This window comes from Sander lucioperca, chromosome 13 (assembly GCF_008315115.2).
Source record: "Sander lucioperca isolate FBNREF2018 chromosome 13, SLUC_FBN_1.2, whole genome shotgun sequence".
Lineage (NCBI taxonomy): Eukaryota > Metazoa > Chordata > Actinopteri > Perciformes > Percidae > Sander > Sander lucioperca.
In genome coordinates this window covers 34,930,822-34,941,655 of record NC_050185.1, presented here as the reverse complement: position 1 = coordinate 34,941,655, position 10,834 = coordinate 34,930,822, and the positions used below count along the sequence as shown (strand labels likewise).

The 10,834-nt window shown below is 39.4% G+C and overlaps 1 protein-coding gene across 3 annotated transcripts; it reads left to right on the top strand.

Annotated features, from left to right (window-relative positions):
• The first annotated feature begins 2,206 nt into the window (after positions 1-2,206).
• LOC116036660 (arachidonate 12-lipoxygenase, 12R-type-like) lies at positions 2,207-9,574 on the top strand. 3 transcript variants are annotated; one of them, XM_036008764.1, is made up of 15 exons: positions 2,207-2,229; positions 2,321-2,483; positions 2,906-3,098; positions 4,567-4,648; positions 4,952-5,074; positions 5,176-5,279; positions 5,552-5,718; positions 5,884-6,027; positions 6,537-6,740; positions 6,932-7,018; positions 7,111-7,280; positions 7,532-7,653; positions 8,008-8,108; positions 8,654-8,824; positions 9,070-9,198. In XM_036008764.1, the coding sequence occupies exons 2-15, from the start codon at positions 2,340-2,342 to the stop codon at positions 9,103-9,105; spliced, it is 1,848 nt and encodes a 615-aa protein (XP_035864657.1). In that variant the 5' UTR covers positions 2,207-2,229; positions 2,321-2,339; the 3' UTR covers positions 9,106-9,198. The 3 variants fall into 3 exon arrangements, with proteins under 3 accessions (XP_035864657.1, XP_035864655.1, XP_035864656.1); XM_036008762.1 differs by having other exon boundaries at positions 2,208-2,229; positions 9,048-9,574; XM_036008763.1 differs by lacking the exon at positions 2,207-2,229 and having other exon boundaries at positions 2,314-2,483; positions 9,048-9,574.
• The last annotated feature ends 1,260 nt before the right edge of the window (positions 9,575-10,834 follow it).

Below are 10,834 nucleotides of genomic sequence, written 5' to 3'. Positions count from 1 at the left end.
CATTACTCCTGCTTTGAAATATTGATCTCTGAACCTTGAACCCAGTACCTGTTTGAAGGCTTGTCATTTAGCAACAGAAGGAGCTACACACATAGGACCAGCTGTTCTAGAACGCTCTGGACCTCCGCTCTCATGTAGATATGGTCACCAAAGTTTACCCACTGTAAGCACTGTCAAATATGGTAATAAGCTATTTTCACCTATTTAACACAGAGAGCTACGTACTATGTCACTTCCAGAGTCATCAGCAGATTTTTTAAAACGTTAATACGGTGCATAACTTACTGGAACAAAGCTGAGCAACGTGTTGTTGCTGGTGACAAAACCACAGATTATATATATATATATATATATATATATATATATATATATATATATATATATGTGTGTACATTGAAGCGATATTGTCGTTAAAGAACCGCTGATCGCTGTCCGATTCTCTGATATGAATGGCCGCATTGCATTGTGGGACATGGGCTTCGAATGCGTCCCGCTCGGATCATATCGTAATGTTCTGTTTTACAGCATACTGTAATATTTCACCGGTAATAAGACCGAAATAATATTATTCAAATAAAGAAATGAATTCCATGATAACATCTAAATAAATGTTGGTAATGTTGATGTAGCGTTATAGTTAAAATATATCAATAAACAACAAAGCAACCCAGCTTCTCTGGCAGAAATAGACTGAAATAATAACATTAAAAGAAATACATATAACCATAATAAGATCTCATGAATAAATGTTGATTAAAACAGCGGTTATTGGGCTAAAAATATCAGTGATAACTGCCACATATTTCGAGTTAAGGGAGACGTGTTTTTTCTTTCGTCTATATCCGACGGTGAGGGATTAACATGAATGTCTATCTGACGGACCCCCACGTCGAAAAACAACGCAAAAGGTACACTTCTTCTGTTGGAACTTGACGCCAGGGGTCCTTGACCATGCGTCAGACATTTGACGAGTAGGGAGTGAGACTGTGTTGAGTAATCACACAGCTTTCCCCTGTTACCCTGCAAGTCCTGATCTGAATACAGGACTTGAAGTTCAGACCTCAGTCTCCCTGAATCAAAGTGATAGCCATAACTTTTCAGGACACGTTGGAAGGCCTCCTCTGGAAATACTTGTCTCATGTCATCAAATTTCCCTGGATTGACTAATTCTAAGAAGAGCAGTTGCAATTGCATTGAATTGCACAGGAGTACCAAATAAAGTGGTCACTGAGTGTATGTTTGTGATAGAAACAATGAAAATAACTCATGATTTGTGCATTTGGTGATTCCATAACTAATAGTTGCATTTACTTTGTTTACTTGTCAGTCACTGAATTCTCTCTGCTGTATAATCCACTATATGTATTTGCAATGCCATAGAAATTGGTTACTAATATGTTAGAGTTTTTTTATATACTGTAATAAAACAAAATCTGATGAATCTGGATAAACTTTGTAAGTGAACCCTTTGTTTTGTTATTTTGTAATAATTTTATTTGACTGTGACGCTGCCATAAAAGTCATTATTTGCATCATCATCCTGTTGTTTTGCAAGTGTAGGAATTGTTCATACGTCATATAAGTATTTCATCACCACAGTTGACTATTTACTACTCCTACTGACAGGATACTCCCACAAAAGTGTATGTATAAAAAGAGCAATCAGTGGCAACTACTTTTATCAAAAGAACAGTTCATCAAAGGAACATTTTGCTCTCATTAACAGGTAAGAGAGAGGCTTTATGAAATCTAAAAGACCAATTTAATAGTAGGTCAGTCCGCAGCCCTCCGGAGCAGATACCCAGAGCTTCTATTTTTAACGGACGACGGAGAGCTCCGCAGCAATTCAGCACAATTCAGATTGTGCGGGACAGGAAGTCGAGCACAGAAACAAAATAAAACATCCGGTAACTTTTCAAAATAAAATACACCGTGCTCACGGCCGGTCATATTTCCCTGCACTACACCTTGAAAACACAGCACAGAGTAGTTTCCCCTCTACTCCTCTGGATGGAAACAAACTATTGTTGGTTTTGTGTTTCTGTTTATAGAAACTACATCCTGTTATATCGCGCGAACATACGTGAATTCGCGAGATCTCGTGGTCGGCTGGCCGCAGCCGTTACGCAATAAATCCGGACCTGGTGGGTATTGACGGACGGCGGAGCACACAGACGTTCTGCATCCTGTGGAAACCACGGTTATAATCCCATTTTCATTGTGATACCAGTATGTCAAAGATTTTTTGCACTCAGTTTCATCTAGTGGTAGTTAACCTAATCCGTGCTTAGAATCGTAATTCTTGATCTCTCCCCACCAGGATTCTGCTGCTTTCCAGAATGAAATTGGTAAATTATCAAGTGTCTGTATCCACTGGCGATCTTGCCTATGCCGACACTTTTAACAATGTCTTCATTAAGCTGGTAGGAACAGATGGGGAGAGCAAACGCACGTGGCTCAAAGGAACTTTCACCAATGGAGTGGTGAGTCTGAAATATCTCTCTCTCCGTTTAAATGTATTACATGGTTCCTCAAGGTTGCCTATATGATATTTTATTCACATCAAATACTGTGATTACATTGCACAAGTTTGATTTTCTCCACCCTTTTACATTTAATTGAATTCAATTAAATGTAGGCCAGGTGAATGGAATGAGCAGGTAACACAGAGCAGCAGGGCGTGGCAGAGTCTGAATTGACATGAGAGTTAGTAAGGCAAAGACCAGAAACGGGCAATGTTTCTAACAAACTAAAGCATGGCTGAAGTTGTCACAGTAGCACTTGAAGCAGTTCAGCATATTTTATTAAGTTGCATGATTCTTGCAATTTTAAGTTGCGTTGTATTGTAATGTCAAGTAATGTATGTTGTAAAAAAATGTAGTAATGTTTTATTTTATTACTCCAGTTGATTTCCTGCCCTGTCTCCATTGGAAAGCTGGTCCTGATAGAGCTGGACAAACAGTGTATCTCAGTGTTCCCTGAAGACACTTGGTTCCCCACCAAGGTGGAAGTGAAATCTCCTGAGGGAGATACCTACAACTTTCCCATCTACCGCTGGATCACCGACAGCGAGGTGCAGCGCTTCCGAGAGGGAACAGGTTTGTGGAAATTAGCTTGGCATTCTGTACGCTGTTCACTGACCACAGAAGACATAAAATGAAGACACGTTCTGCAAGCCGGTCTATGAGGAGGCTGGAGTAAATTCATTTCAACATATTATACTGTATATCCTCTTAAGATGCATTTTCAAGCTTTTTGGTCTAAACGTCATACCCAAATTAAAAGTGGTACAGCTCCCATATACTTTGACACTCAGGGATGTGCCTGGTATCATTGGAAAGGAAACACTCCCTAGTTTTTGTTCCAAGTGTCAGGGTGATTCTAGGCCTTACTGACACAGAGTTATGAGTTATGATTAAAATCCACTGCTGTGAACACATATTCCAGGTGACAGACAATCCAGGACATTAGCCACATGTCTCAGCTTACTACAGAAAAAATGCAGAAGCCAAAAGACTCAAAAGTTTCTACATATATGTCTGTGCGTTTTTCTGATTTCCATTTGAAAAGTGCAAAGAAAAAAGCCAGTAAAGTACAAAATACAACACTTCTCAAATACACAAACACACCCACATCAATCATACACATACTTGAAATAACTATATACATAAATATATAGAAAGAAGTCATTATAAACTGCACAGGGTGTGATATGCTTATAGGAGGCCCTGTTTTTGCTTTGACACAGCTCCAGCCATTACAGGGTTAAAATTTCACTGGCACATTTGGTATCTATCGACTTGTCTGCTCATTGGCTACAAATGTAGGCGGGTCTTAGAGCATTTAAATCTAACTGGTCCGAGCAAATGTCGCTCGAGTACACGTGGGCCAAATCGCGTCAGAGGAGACTTCAGCTTTCTTATTGGTGTATCACAGCCAAACCTGCACCGATTGGCTTATACCAGGTATCCATGGAAACCTTTGAAGTCAGAGAATAGAGTGACGCCCACATCAAGTTGCTAGGAGCCTCAGGAGAGAAGCGAGCAGCGTTAGAAGTGCGGAAATGAAAAACAGTGTAGCGATTTCCCGTTGTGATTCGGCCAGAAACGTCAAGATTGTGAGACTAACAGCTCGTTTTGGATATAATGGCTTGGATATTCCATTTCCTTGGACTCTTGGGGATTTAAGAAAAAAAAGTTTTGGGCAAAAAATCCACGCAGTGGCTAAAGGGACAAGGAAACAGGTATGGATGCACTACACACGGGCTGCGCTGTTTACGCTGTATTTTATTTATTATAACTTTGTAGCAGTTGTGTAACTGCTGTAAATCATCTTATGCTTTGTGTGTGGGCTTAATGGAATCCTGAGACTCTAAGCTTTCAATTGGTGTGTCGCATGGCTGTATATTTTGAAGATTTAATGCTTTAAAGTTATAAAAACGTTTATAAATGGAGATTACAGCGACGCCACAGCCACAAGCTGTGCCACAGACTGCACAGTGAACCTTAAGAGGATATACAGTACAGTGTAAACAAATTCAAACTGTGTTGTGGTTCTTTCTCCAAGCTCTGAGAGTCTTCGAAGACAACAATTATCTCGGCAGGTACAGTCGGCAGAAGGAACTGCAACAAAGAGAGAAGGACTATCGGTGAGAGCTCAGAACAACACATTTTTATTTGATGCACTCCAAAACTAACATGCCTCCAAACCTCCTCCACCTTTGGTTAATATACATTCATGGCACACAATGAGAAATGAACCACAATAGGACGTTGTTACACCTGCCAGGGTTTATTTAAATGCATTATACTATATAACATATGCTGCGAAATTGCAATATTACATAAATAAATACATGCCAAGGACAGTACATTATTCTTAGATAAATGGCAGTTACACTGGTATGTAGTCCAAAGTTCCTCACCTCTCTGCTCTTCTATATTTATTCCAGCTGGGATGTGTATGCTAAGGGAATACCCCACTGCATGGAGGCAACAGACCCTTGTTCTTTGCCTTGTGAGATCCGCTTCTCCTTTACTAAGAACACAGAGTTTCTCTACACTGCAGCCACCGGGTGAGGTCCTCAAATTCTGTCAGAAATCTGTGTTACTATGTACCTGACTATCAATGCGATTTAAAGCCGTATAATGAAGTTACTCTACTTTTATTTTCTAGGTTGACTGAACTGCAACTTAAGGGTCTGGCTGATTGCAAGAAGAACTGGACAAATATTGAAGATATCGATCGGGTGTTCTGCTGCAAACGGACTCGCATATCAGGTACTATCATGGACGTTTAATGAAATACTTGATACTGTATTCATAGTAGTACACAGGGATGTCGGACTGGGGGGAAAAAGGGGATTGAGTACCCAGAGCCCTCATGTGAGGAGGGCCCAAAAAGATGCTAGAGTGAATAGCTGTGGATGCGGGGAGGGGCCCATAGAAAATGCCTTTCTACAGGGCCCAGAATTTTGTGCTGCGCTCAACTGTTAGTTGGCTGCGCCCAACATTTTGAAACTCAGTCAAGTTTAACTCTGTTCATTTTCCAGACTATGTCCACAAACATTGGAAGGAGGACGCCTTTTTTGGCTACCAGTATCTAAATGGTGTCAACCCCATGTTGATCCGACGTTGTTCAGCTCTGCCTGATAACTTTCCTGTCGCTGACGACATGGTCTTCCTCCATGATCAGGGTAGCTTGAGAAAGGAAATGGAGGTGAATATCCTGATCTTGATTGACCTTAGTATTTGAAAGAATCTTTCTGCCCCATCACATGTTCAATTAGGAATTGCATGTTGAATGTTTGCTTAGTGTATGTAATGTCCACACTGTATGCATGTGAGTCAAATAGTTTCTCATCCTCACTAAACTTTCAAACAGAGAGGCAAAATATTCCTGTGTGACTACAAGCTTTTGGATGGAGTGAAAGCAAACACCATCAATTTGAAGAAGCAGTTCTTGATGGCTCCCCTCATCCTACTCCACGAAACACCTGATGATAAACTGATGCCAATTGCTATTCAGGTGAGATTAGCACTCAAATGTAGCTTATAGTGAAGCATTAGGTTAGGGAGTAATCCCTCTTCCAGGACTGACAGCCATGCACTACTATACTGTACATGTCATATACTGTATATATACAGGGTAGACAGAAATACCTTTTAGTAAAGTTACACGAATGGAGTGCAAACATACTGCATATGAAGAATGTGGTTTAGAGAAAAAGTTATATTTAAAGTATTTTCATTGCAATTGCCAGACAGCCTACCTCCCTCTTTCCTTTTGTCAAAGACATAAGAAGTTAGCCATTAAATCATTGATGATTGAGGATCAACTGATCCTGTGCTCTGACCTGGGATTCAATGAAAATATGAATTTCCTCTTAAGGGATCAACTAACTGAATAGCAGATGAAACCTATAGTAAATAGGCAACAACATACAACAATTACAGAACATTGTTTAACATTGATAACCAGTACTGGAAATGGATCCAAGGATTGAATAAACTACATCCCCCTTCCTTCTCCTGCAGCTGAAGCAGACTCCAGCAGATGACAACCCCATCTTCTTTCCTACTGATTCTGAGTACGACTGGTTGATGGCCAAGATTTTTGTGAGAAGTGCAGATTTCAGTGCGCATCAACTCAATGTTCACCTGCTGCGCACTCATCTGCTGGCTGAAGTGTTTGCAGTGTCACTGCTGCGTAATGTGCCAATGGTGCATCCACTGTACAAGGTAACTGGAGGCTGAATACTGAACTTACTGTAGTTGTAGTTTTATCAACTTGATTTTTTTGTATCTTCCAAAGTTGATGAATCATGTTTGTTTACAAGCATTTCTCACTGCTAAATGGTAAGGAAGCATCAAGATTTCTGACTTTGTTAACATGTAATAGTGTTACTAACAGAGTTCCCTCTTTCCCTCAGCTCCTCATACCTCACACTCGCTACACTCTGCAGATCAACTACTTAGCTCGAAGACTTCTAATATCTGAGACTGGAGTTTTTACACAGGTACGTAAATACCAAGAAACTCACTTGTTTATTTTTCAATGTCATTTACAGTATTTGTCTCTAACTACATTCCTTACCTGACTGATATCTAGTTTGCAGCTTCTGGTGGAGAGGGTATAATGACAATCCTGAAGAGATCACTGTCCTCAATGACCTACAGCTCCCTCTGCATACCAGACGACATCGTTGAGCGTGGTGTGGAGGCTCTGCCGAACTTCTACTACAGGGATGATGGACTCAAGCTTTGGGATATCATTCACAGGTAGTACAGGTGTCCCCATATTGGGGGGGAAAAAAGGAGCCCAAATCCTGCCCTCTTCAGTAGCTAGCTTTTTGTTTTTCTTATGTAACTCAGTTAAATTTCTCATGAATAATTTTGAGTCAGCCAACATCTGTGTAGGGTTTCCTGTCCATAATCTAAAGGTATTAACTGCTAATCAAAAAAATATATATAACAATGCATATCTCAACTAGGAATGTGTTTTATATTTTACCTATCTACATTCCTCAAAGGTTTGTGGAGGGAGTGCTCAGCTTCTACTACAAGAATGACGCCGAGGTGGAGAAAGACTCTGAACTGCAGAAGTGGATTTCAGACATTTTTGAACATGGATTTCTTTCCCAAACGGGCACAGGTGAGCTTTAAAGCATAGCTCTCGCCAAAAAGTAACCTAGGGTCTTTTTGTGAATGTACCCGAGTCAAACTTTAGTTTCAAAGCATATTTAGGACGGAAGCGTCACTTTTAAGATTTACCGTATTCTCGTTTTTCGGTCAAATGGTCTTTTGAATGGGAGAGCTAGGGGCACTTTGATGCTAGCCTCAAAATAGTTATTTTTAAAACACTAAGAAGGCTCGACACAACATGAGACTTTGCTCCCAGTATCACCAGGGGCTCTACACCTTAACTCAGCATTGACAACATTGTTACAAATATTATCATAATGCAAACGTAACTCAACTATCCATCTGGATGTCTTCTGATTCTCAGGAATTCCAGAGAGCTTTACCACCGTGGTTGAGTTGGTCAAGTTTGTCACCATGGTGATCTTCACTTGCTCAGGACAGCACTCAGCTGTTAATACTGGACAGGTGAAGCCTTTTAATTTACTCGGATGATGAATTATAATGTTGCTATTTTTGTGGAATGGGTTCATGAGGTGTTGGAGTTTTGTTCTGAACTGAAGAAAGATCGAAGACATTAAAGTGATGATTCGGAGTAATTTCACCCTAGACTGCTTTGCACCATGACCACGAGCCAAACTACCCCCCCCATAAGCATTTTCCCCTTGTTATAACGTTGGTGGAGTTAGCGTTATCAGCTGGTTAGCTTAGTGCAGGCACTGATGGATCCAGGTTTGTATCTTGTAAATTACCCCACTAATAATGCCCGGAATGATACCAAACTTCTACAGTAGTACAAATAGTTTCTGTACAATCTAGCAAATAAAGTTGTTAAGTTGAAAACCACAAATGTTAACCTCATGGTGGTGCTGAGTAAAAAGACATTAGGATCTACCCTCTGGGGACCATGAATCAGTGTGGACCAAAGTGGTGAACCGACTGACCTATTGACTGATATGGCGTGACTTCAAAGAGTATTAAGCAGTAATCTGTCAATCATTAATTCATTGCAGTATGACTATGGTGGCTGGATGCCCAACACTCCCATCTCTCTGCAACTTCCTCCACCAACCACGAAGGGGAAAACAAGCAAGGCCACGATGCTGCAGACATTCCCTGATGTCAACACAACAGTTCAGGGAATGGCCACCATGTGGCTACTCAGCAAGCAGTCGTCTGACTTCGTAAGTGCCTTTTTTAAGATTTTATAAAATATTATTATATAAATCACCCTTATGTTCAGCTTGTAAAAAGTAGGTCAATATGTCATTAGGGCAAGACACCCTGTTTGAGCCACAGAAAGAAATCATGCTCACTACAACTGTACATTATATTGCCAATAGTTTAAGTTCAAACATTTCTAAACAGTTTTTATTTTATTTTTAAATATATCCTTTATCTCATTAGGTCCCTCTTGGCCAATACCCAGAGGGCCATTTCAGTGAGAAGATTCCCTGCAAGCTGATAAAGGATTTTCAAGGAGAGCTTGAAGGGTTAAGCGCGGACATCAAAGCCAGAAACGAGAGTCTGGAGGTCCCATACACATACATGGATCCAAGAGAGCTAGAAAACAGCGTGGCCATTTAAATATCAGAAGGTATGACCTCCTCAGCTGTTGGCCAAATTCAGCTTCACATTAACAAAAGTGAGAAAGGGAAGAACTGCACGTTTCTGTTTAACTGGTACTATAGTGGAATTAAATGACTGCATGGGATTGTTGTATGCTGATCTGTTATGTATACAGTCTGATTGATTAAACGGTGGTGGAAAAAGTTGCTATTTTAAATCACACACTAAATCTTCTTAGTTTATCAATGACTACACAACAACAACAAAATATAAGTGATTCTGAGAAAGGTAGCATGAGCTTTGTTCACTGTAATTGTTTTCATTTTACTGATGATGAAACTTTGAATCAAGCTGTGCTAGAGAAATTAAAACAAAAGTGGTGAATATAAAATGATTGTCATGTAATGATCACAGCAAAGCCCTAATTGCACAGTGCTACACACATTTGATTTAATGTTCACAATGATTAAAAATGTAACTTAATAATTTGTCTATATTCTATACATTCTTCATGTTTGAGAAATTGCTCTTGTTATGTCGTTAATTTGTGTGTGAATTTTTGCATTTATTCTGTATGGTGTTTCCTTACCAAAATAAAGTATTGCTAAGCCTACATAATGAGTGGGAGATTATTATCATTACCTAACTACATCAGCTTTCATCATTCATTGTTAGTGTTATTGTTTACTAGAAGGGATACTGAAAAACAAAGCGTTTGTAAAGAAGGACTTTATGTTCGGGGTATCGGGGATATTTTCTAAATCAAGCATTATTTCTCTGGAGTTTGGTGCAGCGACCTGCCTCCTTTGGTCTTATTTTCAGGATGCAGACTTCACTTTACATTATCACTGTGATACAATTAGTTTTAATTAATAAATGATATCTAGTTTCACAGAGGCTCATTGTTGCTGTAATGAAGTAACTTGTAATGCACTGTTCAACACAAGATGGCAGCAGTGAGATAACATCACGGTGAGCTGAACCAGACTCCATTGTTGTTTGGAAAACATTGGAAAATCTAAATTCTGTTTGACACCAAAGTCTCTTTTTTTTTCTAGTTTTGTCTGCCTGTATAATAATTAATGTGATGAATACATGGTCCTTATATACCTGGCCTTTAGATTTCCTTCTTATATAATGATATGAAGTCATCCAGTGCGTCGCTTGCTATTTGTAGAATGCATGAGTATTTGTACACGGTGGTATTGCTACTTTTACTGAATTAAAACATCTGAGTAGTACGTCTTCTTCCTCTGTAAAATGTCACTTTTAGCAGTTTGATAAATATTGGCCCTGATTTGTCAGCATGCTGACAGTGAAGGGAATAAGATGATGAAAATACTCAAAGTGAAGTTTATTTTGGGAGTGAAGAGTCTGAAGCAAATACGCTTTAAATACAAAGTTGTCTTCATTGAAAAGGGCAGAATAAAGTGATACAGAGTTTTTACTATTCAATCATTCATTAACATCGTTTTAAATCAGACATTAGAAATAGTTTGATTTCAATGACAGCAACGTTAACATTAGAACCCAGATTGATACTTCCTGATATTATCTGTAGTATTACTGTAATATAATTAATCACGTTGGTTTATATACGGAATATATGATGTAACAGTTGAGCC